The sequence below is a fragment of the Engraulis encrasicolus genome, chromosome 16 (assembly GCF_034702125.1).
Source record: "Engraulis encrasicolus isolate BLACKSEA-1 chromosome 16, IST_EnEncr_1.0, whole genome shotgun sequence".
NCBI classification, from domain to species: Eukaryota; Metazoa; Chordata; class Actinopteri; order Clupeiformes; family Engraulidae; genus Engraulis; species Engraulis encrasicolus.
This window is the reverse complement of record NC_085872.1, coordinates 33,912,748-33,930,227: the sequence shown is the minus strand read 5'-3', so window position 1 is coordinate 33,930,227 and position 17,480 is coordinate 33,912,748. Positions and strand designations below refer to the sequence as shown.

General features: G+C 41.8%; 2 protein-coding genes across 3 annotated transcripts; one reads left to right on the top strand and one right to left on the bottom strand.

Moving 5' to 3' along the window:
• Positions 1 to 1,212: 1,212 nt before the first annotated feature.
• Positions 1,213 to 4,956, bottom strand: LOC134466523 (uncharacterized). The gene is made up of 4 exons (XM_063220417.1): positions 4,521 to 4,956; positions 3,150 to 3,351; positions 2,717 to 2,881; positions 1,213 to 1,965 (listed from the first exon to the last, which is right to left on the bottom strand). The coding sequence occupies exons 1-4, from the start codon at positions 4,653 to 4,655 to the stop codon at positions 1,820 to 1,822; spliced, it is 648 nt and encodes a 215-aa protein (XP_063076487.1). The 5' UTR covers positions 4,656 to 4,956; the 3' UTR covers positions 1,213 to 1,819.
• Positions 4,957 to 6,475: 1,519 nt separating this feature from the next.
• On the top strand, positions 6,476 to 16,809 carry armc6 (armadillo repeat containing 6). 2 transcript variants are annotated; one of them, XM_063219426.1, is made up of 9 exons: positions 6,476 to 6,543; positions 11,873 to 11,890; positions 12,180 to 12,318; positions 12,422 to 12,504; positions 12,893 to 13,466; positions 13,793 to 13,938; positions 15,483 to 15,614; positions 15,725 to 15,862; positions 16,098 to 16,809. In XM_063219426.1, exons 3-9 carry the CDS (start codon positions 12,198 to 12,200, stop codon positions 16,308 to 16,310), a joined length of 1,407 nt encoding a protein of 468 aa, XP_063075496.1. In that variant the 5' UTR covers positions 6,476 to 6,543; positions 11,873 to 11,890; positions 12,180 to 12,197; the 3' UTR covers positions 16,311 to 16,809. The 2 variants fall into 2 exon arrangements, with proteins under 2 accessions (XP_063075496.1, XP_063075497.1); XM_063219427.1 differs by having other exon boundaries at positions 6,525 to 6,543; positions 12,183 to 12,318.
• The last annotated feature ends 671 nt before the right edge of the window (positions 16,810 to 17,480 follow it).

The following is a 17,480-nucleotide window of genomic DNA, read 5'->3' as shown; positions in this document are numbered from 1 at the left end:
CTAAGCACATGAAATGTTGTTTCGAAAGTTAAATTGGTTGATAAGTTTAAGTAAAAAAATAGACAGTAAATCATTCTTCTACCCCCCTCTAGGACGCCCTACTCAATGGTGGTGACGCGTATGCACATGCTTGTGGCGCTTGCTTGATATGGATAGCCTACGCAACCATCTCATGACACAAATTCCTCGCACAGTCATCACAGATCGACCACATCGTTGAAGTGTAGCAACGTTCTGTATATTGCATCAACAATGCCTGCAAAGTCCGTTTGCCTCCAAAGAAACCATGTAATGAAGGCCAAACCAGCCTTCCAGGATTTACTCTCAGGTCACCCGAATTCTGAATAAACAAAAGACGCAATTCAGAAGGACGTTTTTCTTTATTGCTTTTCTCTCTTTTCTAAGATTCAGCGTTTCATTTTCAGTACCTACAAAATAGCAAAATATGGCGTTTGGTTCTATTTCATAAACTGATGTTCAAGCGTAAATCATCATAAACGAGTCCTTATTCCTTTCTCGTGTGATATCCAAAATAGAATAGTGAATGAACGAAAATATACACGGACCTATGGCCAACCAATTATTTAATATAATAGGCCTATATAAATATTAGAATAGGCTATAATATAATATAATATAATATAATATAATATAATATAATATAATATAATAGACAGCCTTTCATCTGTCACTTACAAATCATTGTATGCGATCAGGTAGACAATCTGTAGCCCATAGATTCTCTAACTGAGGGTCAGACACTATAATAGAGTAGGTATAGTAGGCTATACACCTTTAGCCAATCCATAACTGGTTAGAAATAGGTCTATCCACATGTACCACTGCTGTGAACTTTAAATTCAAATGTAGCAATAGACAATTAGTTAAACATGATAAAACAAATAATTATGTAGCCTAAAATGCGTAATGTAATGTAGTTAATGTAAAATAAATAATAAAAAAATAACAAGGCAAAATGCAGAAATGGGGCATGTCTGCATGTTTCTCACTGACTCTCTGGTATTGAGGGGCAGAGGACACTGAGGGGGCGGAATGTAAAAAGAAAGACAATCATTTCACCCATTCACACAAAATAATTGGAATGTCATCCTCATATTTGCACGACACTGGGTATTCATTTGTAAATGAATGAATGTTCCTGATGTTGGCATAGATGGTTGGATTCTCAATTTACAATTGATGAGGAAAACATTTAAGTAGCCCAGAAAATAGTTTTATTCATATAAAACATCAACAATATGAATTTTGTTACCATTTATCCAACAACCTTGAATTACTCAAACATTCAAGCCCTATACACAAAACAGTCAACTTACATTTGTACATTTTGATGACAAGGTAAAGGAGTGAGTAGCTTAATCATTCTTTGGGGCAGGGAATCACCAGCAGCCCCTGAATATAGTGGTATCAAAATACAACATGTCAGCATTGTTTATGCAAAGTGGTTCATGCCTTTGGCATACACCCTTGTGTACACCTAACATCTTTAGTGCTTGTACAAATGTACATGTTTTGCAAGTTAATTTCCTTCACCAAATGAACATACATAGACATAGTAAACATACAAAGCATTTGCTTTACACACACTCAAACACGCACACACGCACACAAGCACACACGCGCGCACACACACACACACACACTTCAGTCTCAACTGTTTGTGATCTAAGCCTTGAAGTAAATCACACAGAAAATAGGCAAAGTGATTATGAGACCGAACAAGTCTTTGCAGATATAGTTTATGTAGGCTATACTTGGTTATGCTAGTCCAGAAGGCAGTGTGGACACAGATGAATGTTCAGTTGGTAGTCATGGCCACCCCCTTCTTCATCCAAGTACTGGTACCCAAGAGAGAGAGCATGAAACGGGCAACATCACCCCTGGCAACAGAGTGGCCGGCGGCATCAGGAACAAAATATCCCTCATGAGTCACAATGTCTTTATCTGCAGAGAATTAAGAAAGAAAGTTTCCCACATGTCATGACAATCCAATAAATCATTGTTACAATTCACATGCACACACGCACACGTACGCAGAGAGAGAGAGAGAGAGAGAGAGAGAGAGAGAGAGAGAGAGAGAGAGAGAGAGAGAGAGAGAGAGAGAGAGAAATTAAAAAGAGAATGCAGTGAATGAGAGGGTGTGTCCAAACGTTTGGCCTGTACTGTGTATATTTACTGACATGTCATGTCAAATACTTTTAGTTGTACAAGAGCAGGCAGTTATGAGGGTGTATAAAGAGTAATTCTAACTGTTGTAACCTAACCTAAGAGTAGGGAGTTGGGTTAATCATTTATCAGAGTAGGTAAGGGGTATGCAATGATTGCTTTGAAAAAAAGATGAAAGGTCAGAACGAGAATTTATAGCAAATGAATCCAATCATTTTTACACCAAATACAGAAACAAACCTGTAGGCCTACTTCTAGAACTTTTCTGCTCTTTCTTGTAGCTGATGACTACTATTGTTTTGCAAGGAAGGGATGAAATCAGAACACAACAAGATATTTCTCATGATGATAGAGGGAATACCCAGTGGTTGTTGCAGAACACCAACCAGAAAAATCAACCAAAACACCAATTCACCCAGAAATAAACACACACGACATCACCACCGTTTGACTGCTAAAGTCCTACTGCTCATGTTGTAACTTGACAATGCCCTGCTTTTACTATTACTCACTACCGCTAAGACTCTACCTGTTGCAGGCGCATTCTGGAGTCCAGGAGGTCTCACCACAGTCCAGTCGATCCCCTCAGTCTTGGTCAGAATACTCTCCATTTCATACATGTTGGTGAGCACGCTCTGGATCATTGGGACCAGGAGATACCGGATGAAAAACGGTCCACTGGCCGAGGAGCCAGCTGCAATTTTAACACACATACAGTAAACAAGAGCTGCTGACAAATTGCAAACATTATAACTGCAACAACACCTTCAATTACTGCCAAACACTTTCTGCAGAGCTGATGTCCTGTGACTCAAGCCTTTTCGGTCACTGTAGCCACTGATTACTTCAGTCACTGCTCATGTGATTGAAAATGACTTTGCAGAAACCAATAGAAGACAGTGGCAGCAGAATTTCCTTTATAACAAAGCAAATGACCGGTCAATAGCATTTTGATCACTCACGTGCAGTATACCAGGAAGTCATGGTGATAACGCGGTTGATTTTGGTCTCTCTCATGGTGTTAAGGGTGGCCCGCATTGACTGGGAATAGCCTGTGACTCCAGAGAAAAATGAAGTGGGGAAACCAAGACAGGAAAGTACTGCATCATGTCCTTCAAAGTGGGGCTTCAAGCTTTCCTCAGAGAAGATGTTTCCTTCAACAACCTTAATATTGAAACACAATGTTTACAGAATGAGAGACACAGAAGCTATTATAAACCATTTGCAAATAAAGACATCAGAAAATAAATAAATAAATGAATGAATTTATGTGTATGTATGTAGGCCCATGCTTTCAGATTGCCTTTCTTTTTGTTCTGTTATGAGCTGCTGACCAAAATTCTTCAAATCATCTGAATCAGATGCCTAATAGCCTACGTCTAATCATATGGCCGAGAGAAGAGTTCTCTCAATGTTATTAATTTCAATTAATCAATCAATCAATCAATCAATCAATCGATGTAGGCCTGGCTGTTTCTGTAAAACATTAAGCCCATACGACTTCATTGCGAGCGTCGACGTTGCGCAACGGACGTCAGCGAGAACTTGTTGTCACGATGTGGGTGTTATTAAATACAGCGCATTTAAAGTCGGCCACAAATATGAACGAGACGATGAGCTCGCACCGGTTTGCTCTACTACCACGTGTGAGGAGTGGGGGGACAGGCAGTGAGGAGGAGCTGAAGTGGGGACCTGCGCAAACTTGTGTAGAGGTGTGAGACAAGACCCATATACACACGTGAGTGAGTTGTTGACCAACCAGTTCATGGGCGCGTGACCTCGGAGGCAGTCCGCCGACGAGCGCCGACGAGCGTTGAAGGGGATAAGCAACTGCAGAGGTTGCAAGATCTGACTGCAGCCGCATTCATCCCGCGATAGTTTTACACCATGTGACATGTCACCTCGTCAACGCAACGTCGACGAAATTTCGAAGTTTGACAGGAAATCTAACCGTCATGCAGCATTTTCCATCCAGGATGCATTGCTGTCTAAATGCGCATACATGCGTTGACACATCTCGAATGCACCTATTATCATATTCATATGGTGTGCTTGAAAAACATATAAAACTTAAAGAAGAATAATGAAGGATAGGCTCTGGATTGATGGCCTCATTTCATGATCAACTTTTTAGACAAATGTTTGCGAATCATGACTAGGCCTATTTAAATATATAAATAGGCCTATATAAACAAACAAATAAATAAATTTCACCCATTTCAGCATAAATTAACGTAAACTTAGATAGTAAGAATTAGTCCAAGGTAGGTAGGCCTAGCTTGTGGTAGGCCTACTGTCAAGACAGGTTGAGGTTATCCAAGCTCTTTGGTTACCTTTAGGTTGTCATGTGTGACTGTCATTTTGCCCGGGTTCCTCACCACAGCCGTGACGCTGTGTCCTTGCTGCAGTGCCTGGCTTACCAAATGCTGTCCCGTCTGACCAGTCCCCCCTAACACGACTAGTTTCATCTTCGAGCGTGCAATAACTATCGTTAGTTTGCAATGTAAAATATATTTGACGTGTAAAGAAACCGTGTTTTACGTTAAAGTCAATAAACTTTTATGCGACAAAACGAAACCGTCATAACACGGAAAGACTGGATATTGAATTGATTAAGTGCATAGAAATGTTTGATTTAAGATGGGCTACAGACAAATAATCCAATAGCCAAACCAAATGACGCACTTGAGATTTTATCGATGAGACAGCGACTGTAGATATATGCCTACTAAACCCATCTTCAAAGAAAAAAACAACTGGTAAGCAAGGCTACTACGCCTCAGTGGAGGCTGCTGGGTCCTAAAGATACTGTGGTTCAAGTAGGATAGGGCAAGGGCGTGACAGGGAAACTCAAATTCACATTGGACCAAAATCTAAATCTGGGACGCACACAGGCAAAACTCAACTGAACTTGTGTATGCACAAACAAAATTTAGAGCTAAAAACACAGTTTGCCAAGTGGTGCCTGCATATAATTCTGTAGAATCCTTCATAAGCGATATTAAGAAATTACATTGTCGTGGTCCGTGGGCCTATTCATAAATCACGTGTGATGCACAATTTAGGCCTGAATGTGTGTCAACTGCATTTGAAATCACAATATCTGCCATGTCAAATGACACGGCGGGTTGGATTTGACCCCTGGGCCTTGATGTAGCCTAGATTATGGGCCTGGTGAATAGGCTGGCAATACACTTCAAAACTACAACGAAAGTTTGACTCAAAAAAGCAAAAATGTGTCCACATTCAAGTAACCCAGTGCTCTCCCCCATCCTCATCCCTGACTGAGCACCCTGAGCATTGTTCTGCGCCCCACACTGCTTCCTTGGGGTGCAATTTCATTGTGTACAGTGAGCACTGTGTGCTATGGAGTGCTATGTCACAATTTCCAGGTGGGCTTTCATTTAATTCAGTAAGTGTTGGTATTCTGACACATGATAGAATACAGTTCTTTAACTGACACATGATAGAATACACATGATAGAATACAGTTCTTTAACTGTGAGTATTTACTAAAATCCATATTTTGCTCTGACTTGTTCAAAAGAAAAGTGTAAGGAAAACTTAGTCTATGTCTTCCTCAAAAAGGTGCTGCCTAGCTTGTCCCATTCAGACAGAGAAGATGTATTTTGCATACCTTGAGACATGTAGGCCTATTATGCCATAGTGGAGTTTGACAAGTAACATTTGGATGTAAGGTCATTTTGAAAGTTTGACAGCATGGATATATTGATAGAATTGCAAGCTGCTTTGGCTATAATCTAATTCTGAGCTGCCTTGGGGGAAGTTGCGCTCTGGGCTTTCTAGTATTTGTTTTTTAAAGTATTATTATGATTATGATTATGATTATGATTATGATTATTATTATTATTATTATTATTATTATTATTATTATTATCTATTTATGTCTGTAGCCTATTTGTGTAGGCCTATGTGTATTTGATCCATATCACAATGTAGTTCATTTATTTGTGTATTGTCTTGCAATGTGTTATTCACAAGTTTTTGTTAGGTTTATTTTTGTTCATGTAGGCCTATTCATTGCTATTTTATTACACTTATAGCTGTAATGGTGAGGGCATTACTGAAAATGGGCTTAACACCCAGTAAGCTCCCCTGAAAGAGGAACCCGTCTTCTTTAAAATCTAGTGTCAGGTCGGTTATATTTATGTGCAGGACTAAACTACAACTACGTAACTGCTATTCACGGATGGTAAGTACGCCAGCCTTTCGATGTTCCAATGAAGAAAATACACAGTCGAACAACTCTGACGGTATTTTCTTAACACTTTTTGCGTAGTCTCCACCTCGCAAGTTGTTCATTGTACGCCAACTGGCATAGCAGCACCACCCTGGGGTTGGCGGATGGTCGGAGCGGAGATGGCAGGAAGTGACGCAGGGGGTGAGGCGGTGGAGATGGAGGGAGAGGACGCGGGAGACTCGAACAAGGATGGTTGGCAAACGAAAGGTAAAGGAAAAGGGAAAGGAAAAGCATTTGCTAGAACAGAGAGAAAGAGAATGAGAAGGACATCCCAGTCTGATGATTCCTGGGATTCTGATGTTGGTAGCGTTATCAGTGTGGCTGCGAATGCGGCAGAAATGCTCAAAGTAAAACTTCAGTTTGAGTCTCCCGGTTCTGTCAACCCATTGAAGCTGACCAAAGCCCTGCACGACAGTGTAGGAGAGGTTAATGTGAAACCCCTTAGAGATGGTAGTTTGTTGATCACATGCAAGGACCTTCAGCAGCGAGAGTGTGTAACTAAGCTTACATCATTGGGTGGAAAGAAGGTAACATGTCTTCCCTGGGAAAGAAAGCGGGCAGTGCAGGGGGTAATCACAGGGGTTCCCACTGATATGTCTACGGATGAAATAATGAGTAATGTGACCGGGGCTAATGTGGTTAAGGCTAGAAGGCTGCCATACACTAAAGATGGGGTAAAGCGTGACAGTCTCTCTGTACTGATGTATTTCAACGAGCATGCGTTGCCATACAGGGTTAAGGTTGGGTACCTAAGCTACACTGTGCGACCATACATTCCTCCCCCACTCAGGTGCTATAAGTGCCAAAAGTTTGGCCATGTTGCAGCAGTGTGTAGAGGCAGGCAGCGATGCGGCAAATGCGGGGGTGAGGATCACGAATATGGAAAATGTAGTGAGAATACAAAAGCAAAGTGTTGTAATTGTGGTGGTGAGCATAGCGCAGCGTACAAAGGGTGTGAGGCTCACAAACGTGCTGCTCAGGTACAGAGAGTTAGAGTGGAGGAGAAGCTGACATACGCGGAGGCTATCAAAAAAGTGAAATCTGGTCAGAACGAAAACATCGTACGTCAGCAACCAATGAATAAAGAGGCCGAGAGGACCCGAAGCCGTGACCCTAGGTCTTACCCAGAGAAACGGTGTGCAACTGACATGACCATGTCAATAGACAAAGTAAAGTTTGTGGCCTTTCTTGCCTATGTAATTAATTGTTCAGCTAAATCAGAGAGCAGAACTGAGAGAATTGAAATAATTATAAGGGCAGCGGAGAAATATCTCAATATGGGGAACATATCCCTAGAAATGATAGTTGATGTACTTAACAATGCAGGGATTCCAGATACACAGACACCATGTATTGGTCAATAATGGTCTTCATGATTCTGCAATGGAATGCCCGTAGCCTTTGTTCCAATGGGCAGGAATTCAAGAGCTTTCTGGACGACATGAATGAGAAGCCCCATGTTATTTGTGTTCAAGAAACATGGCTTAAGCCACAGCTGGACTTCATTTTGTATGGGTATGTTGCTATTCGTAGAGACAGGGAAGGGGGTGTGGGGGGTGGCGTCGTAACCTTTATCCAACAAGGGCTGGGGTACAGGGTAATGAACACATGCGGAGATGAGGAGGCAGTAGTAGTGGAGGTATGGATAGGCGACAGCAATGTACGGGTAGCCAATTTCTATAACCCCTGTAAGAAGTTAAGTAAAGAGAACCTTAGTAACATTATTGGCGAGGATTTTAATCAAATAGTTTGGTGTGGGGATTTCAATGCCCATAGTACTCTCTGGGGTAGTGCACAAACAGATTATAATGGGTGTGTGGTTGAGGAGCTGTTAGAGGAAATGGAACTGGTGTGTCTGAATGATGGGAGGGGTACCCGGATAGATGTGGGGAGAGGGGTGGAGTCGTCAATTGACCTTACCTTGGTTTCTGAGAAAATAGCTAGTGTTACTAAGTGGGAAGTTCTTGATGATACTACAGTAGGTAGTGACCATTATCCGATTCGCTGTGACATTGGAGTAGGGTCAGTGCAACTGGAGGACATAGGCTTTCCTAGATGGAAATTAAAAGATGCTAACTGGACGGCCTATAGTATGTTCTGTAGTGTTAGGATGGAAGCTATTAGGCCAGATAGCTTTAGCAGGGTGGACGAGTTTGCCTCAAAAGTAACTGAAGTCTTGCATTCAACCGCAACAGAGATAATAGGAAAGGGGAGTGGTGTAGGACGACGTAAGATGGTTCCTTGGTGGACAGAGGAGTGCAAGAAGGCCATACAGGAAAGGAACAAAGCGTTTAGGAAGGTGAAGACTACTTTTTGTTTTAGTGACATGGTGGCGTATAAAAGAGCCCAGGCTCACGTAAGAAGGGTTATAAGGCAAACAAAGCGGCAATACTGGCAACAATTCTGCAATGAAATTGGGAGGGAAACTCAAATCTCTGAAGTTTGGGGTATGGTTAGGAGGATGAGTGGTATACGAAGGGAGCTTTCCCTTCCAGCCATAAGATTTGAGGATAAAGTTATGATTAGTAATAAGGATAAGGCAGAAGCATTGGCGAGAACGTTTGTTAAAGTACATAGCTCTGTCAACCTGACACCAGAAGCCAGAGCAGCAAGAAGTGTTATGTTAAGCCAGCACCCTAACATACATAATAAAAAGACAGATTTTAGCGAAGCAATGGATGTTCCCTTCTCCCTGTTTGAACTCAAAAGAGCCCTGGATGGGGTGAGAACCACATCCCCTGGAAAGGATGAGATAACCTATAAGATGGTGGAATGTTTAACCTCTGAGGCACAGGAAATAATTTTGCAGCTTTATAATAGAATATGGAAGGAAGGGACAATTCCATTGATCTGGAAGCACTCTGTTGTTATACCCATAGGGAAGCCAGGGAAAGATAAGTGCGAAGTTACCAGCTATCGACCTATTGCCTTGACTTCAAACATGTGCAAAATTATGGAGCGCATGGTTACCAGCAGATTAACATATGTCTTAGAAAGTAGAAACTTGCTTTCATGCCACCAGAGCGGTTTTAGGAAAGGGAGGACCACAATGGACCCAGTAGTCTGTCTGGAGAACGAAGTTAGGAAGGCTCAAGCCAATAAGGAGCATGTAAATGCAGTATTTTTTGACGTGGAAAAGGCATACGACATGCTGTGGAAAGATGGTCTTCTCATGAAGCTAGAGTCAATAGGCATAGGGGGTAGAATGTATAACTGGGTGATGGACTTCCTTAGAGACAGAAGTATCGAAGTACGGGTTGGGTCATCTCACTCTTGTATTTACTCCATAGAAAATGGAACTCCACAAGGGAGCGTTTGTAGTCCTATTCTTTTCAATATCATGATTAATGATGTCTTTGTGGGTGTAGACGCTAGTCTTGGCAGGTCATTATATGCAGACGATGGGGCTCTGTGGGTGAGAGGGCGTAATGCGGTAGCTGTACAACTGAAATTACAGTCAGCAGTTAGTGCTGTGGAGGAATGGGGAATTAAATGGGGTTTCCGTTTTTCTGTTGACAAAACTCAAGTGGTGTGCTTCTCTAACAAGCGGGTTAACCCGAAGGTACAGATCACTCTCTATGGGCAGTCAGTTAAGCAAGTATCAAGTGTCAGATTCCTTGGAGTGTGGATGGATCGTAAACTGACATACGGAGAACATATCCAGAGGGTCACAACCAAGTGTAAAAAGGCTGTTAATGTGATGAGATGCCTTGTGGGGAGCAGCTGGGGGGCGAGCATGGGTGCCCTTAGGCATATTTATACTGCTCTTATTAGGTCTGCCTTGGATTATGCTTGCATCGCCTATGGGTCAGCCGCAAAGTCGCACTTGCAGAAGCTCAATGTAGTGCAAGCACAGGCTCTACGGCTATGCTGTGGGGCCTTTAAGACATCGTCAGTCCCAGCGTTACAGGTGGAGGTTGGTGAAATGCCACTGCCACTGCGTCGTCTACAACTAAGCATGAATTACTGGGTTACATTACAGGGGCATACACATGATCATCCATCCAAAGGTGTGCTGAATAAGTGCTGGGAGCATGGCCGTAAGGATTTTAACAGTTTTGGATGGGTGGGAGACAAAGAGGCTGAGAGACTAGACTTGAATAAGCTATCATATTGTCCCACAGTAGCACTATCAGCCACTCCTCCTTGGTTTTTCCCAATGCCTAAAGTGGATCTGGATATAGCCAGACAATCTAAAAAGAGCAAAGAGTATGGTGGACTAAGCAATATGGTACAACATTACTTAAGCACTAGGTACTACGACAGGGTGCAGGTGTATACTGATGGTTCTAAGGATCCAGACACTGGAAGGACAGGAGCAGCAGTATATGTACCAGATGCTGACGCATCACTTAAACAGAGAACACCAGATAACTTGGCAATATATTCAGTTGAGCTTTTAGCTATTTTAATGGCACTCACATGGGCGGAGGACCTTAGACCAAATGAATATGTTTTATGCTCAGACTCTATGGCAGCCTTGGTTAGTATCATGAATTTTAAGTCTGCTTGCAGACCTGACCTGATTTGTGAAATATTCCAGTGCTTGTATAGACTGTCTCACAGGGGCATATGTTTTTGTTTTCTCTGGGTTCCAGCTCATACAGGAGTGGAAGGCAATGAAGTGGCTGACATACTGGCCAAAAACGCCCTTAAGATGGAGCTAGGCAACCTGGTGGTGCCCCTAAGCAGAGAGGAGGTAAAGAGCCTAATCAAGACTAAAGTTTGTAAACTGTGGCAAGAGCAGTGGGTAGCAAATACAAAGGGGAGGTTCCTGTTTAAGATCCAACCACAAGTCCCCACAAGAAGACCAGACAGCAGGGACAGAAGAGCTGACACAGTCACCACAAGGCTTAGAATAGGACACACGCAACTTAATCACTCCCTCAGCATAATAGGGAAACATGCCACTGGACAATGCCCTTTCTGCAACCACAGAGAGACAGTAGAACATGTGTTATTAGAATGCCCAGCATATAGTTGTGAAAGGGAAATACTGATGCAAAATGTAAGGCCAATAGGGATGACAAGGTTAACTCTGGAAGGCCTGCTGGCATTCTCCAATAGGCCATCTGCATGGGCCCCCCTTATGAGATTTTTGAAGTCAACCCAGTTATTTGACAGGATTTAAGTTATTTATTTCTGAGTGATCATTTATTTTTCTCTTTCCCTCCCTAATGGCTTCCCTTCCTTTTATGTATTTTTCTTTTCATTATTATTTGTTTGCTTTTGTTTTATTTATTTCTGTTATCTAGCACCCCCGTTAGTGCGCACACTCCATCAATGCTCCGTACCTCTGACCTGAACAAGCCATGCAAAGAGTTGTACATAACTGCACCAGTTGGTGGCGGTAATGCTCCACGTCGGTAGCCAACCGCCAATAAACACCAAAGAAGAAGAAGAAGAAGGAAAGCACCACCCTGGAAGTAGCCTACACCGACAGTGAGTATAGATTTAGACTAAGTGAAAGAAAATAACGATGTGTGATAATAGGCCAGTAGAACGGGTATCTACATCTAAGACAATCGATCTCTTTGTCGGCGGCACTATGGACCAATGTCTATGGCCATTTAGGCCAGGGAAACAAATGATAACCTGACGCTGTCATGTGCTCCCCTCGATACCATTAAGTCTTGACTGAATGCAATCCCATTGCTAACCTTGTAATAACATAACATTATGACATTGTTGACACTGATTGTTTCCATTTGATCTCCTTCTCCATTTCTAGCAGCCATCGACAGACAAGATGGACAAACGCAGGATAACACAAGAGACCTTCGATGCTGTTGTCAGGGAAAACATTGAGGACTTCGATATGGATGCTGAGGATGCGTTAAAGGAGGCAATTGAGCAGTTCGATTCGCAAGGTGCCACCATATCATTCAGTAACCCAGTCACCCATAATGTCTTCTATCATGTATGGCTTTGTTAAGTGTCATTTTTTGATTTTGTTGAAACCTTTGCTTGAAGGTGTGGATCTCAGCAACATCGTGAAGGAAGTGCCTACAGCGTCTGACGACGCAGGGGGAGATCAGGTGCACGAGGTCCTTCAGGTTAGTCTTTCTTTAGAATACAAATGTTGATTAAAAACAAATAAGAGTTTTATTGCAAAATGGTGTAGCCACCATTTTTGACTTTTGTATTTTGTTACTGGACATGGCTGTTCAGAAGTCCTATAATTTATTTATGTGTGAATTCTTGCCATTCTAATATTTTGAGAACATACTTTTAAAAGCTATATAAAATGCATTTTGCAATGCAATGCAATGCAATGGAATTCTCAATACAAAAATGTCAATTTCCTAAAATGGATATACACCATTTTGCATTGAAACTCTTCAATTGGGGTTATTGATCAGTGCGTTGACTCACAATTACAGATATCAGATTGCATGTGGTGCTTTATAAAACCTATTTGCCTGTCTAACTTTCTCTTGAAAGGTGCTGGAATCACTGAGGATCGCAGCTATGTCACCTGCACAGGAAACAGATATCACCAATGACCTGAAGTGTTTTGCCGAACAGTGCTCTCTTGGCTTTGCCCAAAGACACTTAGCAGCCCAGAAGGATGCATATCCAACCATACTCTCCTGTTGTCAGAAATCACTGGACGACACTGCATCCCTGCTGTGTGCCCTTTCTGCCCTTTCAACTTTGACAGACGGGCAGCCTGACCTGCTGGATGCGAAGGGAAGTGACCTCCTGATGAAGGTGCTGCAGGTGCATGAGGAGGATCCCTCTTTAACGTGTGTAGCGGTGCGTGCGGTTCGGCACTGTTGTCTGAAGCACGAGCAGAACCGCCAGGACTTGGTGAAGGCAGGTGTGTTGGCTTTGCTTGCTAAAGCAATAAAACGCCACACTGGAAATGCTGAGGTGGTGAGAGAGGCCTGTGCTGCTCTCAGGATAATGACCTTCGACGATGATGTCCGCGTGCCTTTTGGACGTGCTCATGAACATGCCAAAATGATCGTCTTGGAACACAGCGGCTTGAAAGTTATAATTGACGCCGCCAAAGGTACTGTCCCTGATCATCCCAAAATATACCATACTATACTGCAAATTATCCATGATGTCATATAACACAGCTGTTTTACTTAATGCTAAGACAGTGATCTAGGTTAACAGTTGGCAGATGTGATTTTGGTTGTGTGAGTATTTTTTTTACAGTAAATGTGATTTTGGTTGTGTGAGCATTGAGGTGAACCAGTAACACCAGTAAAAAACAGTAAATCCTATTCATTGTTTATAACCAGCATTCATCACAAAGTCAGCTGATTATTACATGCATATGCCATTTACTACTAATAACCACCAGTTTTGCTGTTCTGTCTTTATTTTCAGAACACCCTCAGAATACTTCCGTTCTGAGTGAACTATGTGCTACACTGTCTCGACTTGCTGTGAGGAATGAGTTCTGTCAAGATATAGTGGACCTAGGAGGCCTTAAGTTTTTAATGAGTCTGCTAGCAGATGGCTTGGATCGCCAGGTGTGGTATTATTACAGTAAACAGAGTTGATAACATCTGCATGCTATGCCATGCTAAAGTGAGTGTGTATGGTATTCGCTGTATCCCTTGGGAAAAAAATGATGACTATTCTACCCTACAAAGGCAAAGTGCAGTAACTACACCAACATTGAAACTGAGAAAAATACCTTCAATGCCTTGGCATTAGGTTGGATATTGTAGTTAGTTACTGCAAGTTTGACATGGCAATATCTCTAAAATGGGACACATTTGGACCATAAGTCTTTGTGTGCATTCCAATATGCGACCTTGCGTCCTCCACTTGTGCTTGTGGCCTCGTACCAGGAAGTAAAATGTCATGATGACATCACTGACAACAGCATTATATTTAAATATCTTGCAAAAGCTCAATTGTAAAGTCTCATTTGCAATTGGGATGGTGAATGAAAAACATTCCCCCAAAAAGTTGTTGTGGCTAGCCTGACAGCTGGGAAACTTTATTGTTTTCTCCACGGAGGAGGGGCCAGAAGGTGGGGCAAGGCCACAAGCACAAGTGGAGGAAGCAAGGTTGCATATTGGAATGCACTCTTTGTCACGAGATAAAAAAGGAGCAATGAAGACCATTTTCAGTCTAAACTTAAGTTTCACTAAATGTGTAGTTACAGCACTTTGCCTTTGTATGGTAGCATTATCCTTAAATCCATACATAACTGTATCTTGAATTGACACCAGGCGTGCATTCCAATATGCGACCTTGCGTCCTCCACTTGGGCTTGTGGCCTCACGTTTTGCTGATGCCCCGCCTCCGTGGAGAAAACAATTAAGTTTCCCCGCTGTCAGCCTAGCATTAACGAGGCCACAAGGACAAGTGGAGGACGCAAGGTTATTTATTGGAACGTACCCAATGTCACAATGAGTCTGCATGTCATGAATGAATCAGCATGAAATTAATGTCATTGTGACTTTCACTTGGTTGTAGTTTTGCAAACTCACCAACAGATGGTATCATTCTCAAGCTTTAGACAAACAGTTTTGTATCTGGTAGATTTCCATTTGTTAATGTGACCACACAGCACATACAATGAACCTTTTTACAGAACAGAAATGAGATTGTTTGGTTACATGTTAGACTTCTTAACTGCTAGCCTGTGACTGCCTTAAAAGTGCACTGTACAATATTTTTTATTTCAGGACCCATTCAGAAATTGTATCTTTCCACGAATACTTACCACCACTATCAAATTCTAAGTATTCATTATGACTGGAAGAATGGCACTTTTCATTCAGGAAAAGGGGGATCTTCTCCATGGTCCGCTATTTTTAATTTCCAGAAATGGACATATTTAGCCTCAAAACTTACTCTACTTTGCTCATACTAGTAAATATTAGTTAATTACTTAGCTAATATCTATGCAAAGATCAAATTTGGCGATAGGCAGCACACTTTCAATGAGTATCATAGTTGCAATACCTACTCTGGCCACAATCTTACACAGTGCACCTTTACATTTGAACCAGTTTGCCCTTGCACTGTTTTCTAAAAATGTCTTCTGTGTTTTTGACAGGATCTTGTAAGGCAGGTTTTGAGTGCCATAAAAGCTATAGCAGGAAACGATGATGTCAAAGATGGTGTGGTAAACGCTGGAGGAGTAGAACTTATCGTCCTGGCAATGAACCGACATATGGCAAATGCACAGGTAGTTTCGTCAGACACAGTACATAAAAATGTATTTAGTATAAAACTAAGTATTGTTATTTTTATGGACAATAATATATTTAGTTCAGCATACTCTCTTTGTCTCAACAGGTGTGTGAGCAAGGCTCTGCAGCCATGTGTGTTCTGGCATTGCGGAAATCCAACAACTGCAAAGTGATCATGGAGAATGGTGGTGCTCTTGCAGCAATTCAGGCTATGAAGTCCCATCCAGGGGAAGTCAATGTGCAGGTACGTTCTTAATATATCAATTTCATGTTAAACAATGATGTGATTTGTATAAGGTCTAAACTATTACCTAGTTTCCTCTTAGTGTCTTACAGTGATTTGCTTGGACATGACAAAACGGTTATTTTTAATTTCTAAAAGGTACTTTGCCCATTGCATGAAGGCTATTGGAACTTTTGAACAGCAAATGTCCTATTCCATACACATGTTGATTATTTGGTTGTTGTTTTCTGTGCAGAAACAGTCTTGCATGCTGTTGAGGAACTTGGTCTCCCGGACCAAAGACTTCAACCAGCCAATCCTAGAGATGGGTGCCGAAGGTCTGATCGGTCAAGCTCTCGCCAGCCACAGGGATTGTGGAGATGTGGGTAGAGCTGCACTTAGAGACCTCGGATGTAAGGTTGAGCTGCGAGAGCTGTGGACAGGCGAGAAAGGTGAACTCTTGCACTGAAAAAAAGAGAGCTCAGAGGACTGTCAAATGGATAACAGACAACGAACACTATCACAAGGAGTTGTAAGATGATTCCCACATATCCACACTTGAGTGTCACACCATGGCACTGTGGCCTATAGAAAACACAAATGTAGAATGTTAGCTGTGAATGGTCAATGAGGAGATTCCTACAGTTTACCCTGTCTAACTTTATTTAACTTTTCTGTTGTTCTTTTGTCTTTTGAAAAGTTGAACATCTCTTTTTTTTACTTTGCGTTTTTAGGTTGTTTTGTGGAAAACTTCTAATTCATTACAGATACTGCTGATAACTTTTTGGTTGAGCACTTTTTAATTATTTTCTAAAATTGTCCTTATGTTCTGCCATGCTATTTTTTACAGCATTGCTCTTGCCTTAATTCCAAAACCTGGAGCTCTCCTCATGTAATCACTGTAGCTCGTCCAACCAAATCATTCCTGCATGTTCCACATTTAATAAAATTGCCCTACAGATACCAAACCCTCCATGTGCCATGAATTCTTTTGTAGTAGGTGACCAATTCAGAGTGAAATGATGGCTATGCATGTGTGACATACAAGGTCTCACTTGTTTGGGTGTAAAAGCCAACAGACTGGCAACACGCCTTTTAAAAAAGTTAATATGTTTTGGAGGGTAAAGTTTGACAGATAATTATAAGTACTGCAAATGTCTGACGACGTCTAACTGTTGGAGTTCTAAGCACTCCACTGCCTTCCACATGAACATAATAGTGAGAACAGGAGTTTATTTGATTTTTTTTCTAATCTGCTATGAGTTATTCTATTGGATAGGGTCTACTGGTCCAGTGAAGACAGGGATGTCAGACAAAAATATAGCACTGGCATTTTTGGCTCAAACCAGCTCCTCACACATTGCTTTTCTATAATATGATTTGCTCATTCAACGGTCCATATTAATTATACTAATGGAACGGGCCATCTAAAAGGAGGGCCGGTTTAAAAGATAAAAACCCCCCAAACAAACGGACATAAAAACACACCATCGGTCCCTGAGGACTGTCCGGCCCACAGGGAAAATTGCCATATTACCAGGCCAGCCCTGAGTGGAGATGGGCTTCATGTATTTATATAATGTTATTTATATTTTTTAATTATATTGTGAGTGACTACACTTAAAAATGCAACAGCCAA

Coding starts and splice junctions, on each gene's coding strand:
- LOC134466523 (XM_063220417.1), bottom strand. CDS start 4,655: ATGAAACTAGTCGTGTTAGGGGGGACTGGTCAGACGGGACAGCATTTG. Junction 3,352..4,520: donor TCACACATGACAACCTAAAG/GTAACCAAAGAG, acceptor TTCAATATTAAG/GTTGTTGAAGGAAACATCTT. Junction 1,966..2,716: donor CCAGAATGCGCCTGCAACAG/GTAGAGTCTTAG, acceptor AATTCTCTGCAG/ATAAAGACATTGTGACTCAT.
- armc6 (XM_063219426.1), top strand. CDS start 12,198: ATGGACAAACGCAGGATAACACAAGAGACCTTCGATGCTGTTGTCAGG. Junction 15,615..15,724: donor GACATATGGCAAATGCACAG/GTAGTTTCGTCA, acceptor TTGTCTCAACAG/GTGTGTGAGCAAGGCTCTGC. Junction 15,863..16,097: donor CAGGGGAAGTCAATGTGCAG/GTACGTTCTTAA, acceptor TTTTCTGTGCAG/AAACAGTCTTGCATGCTGTT.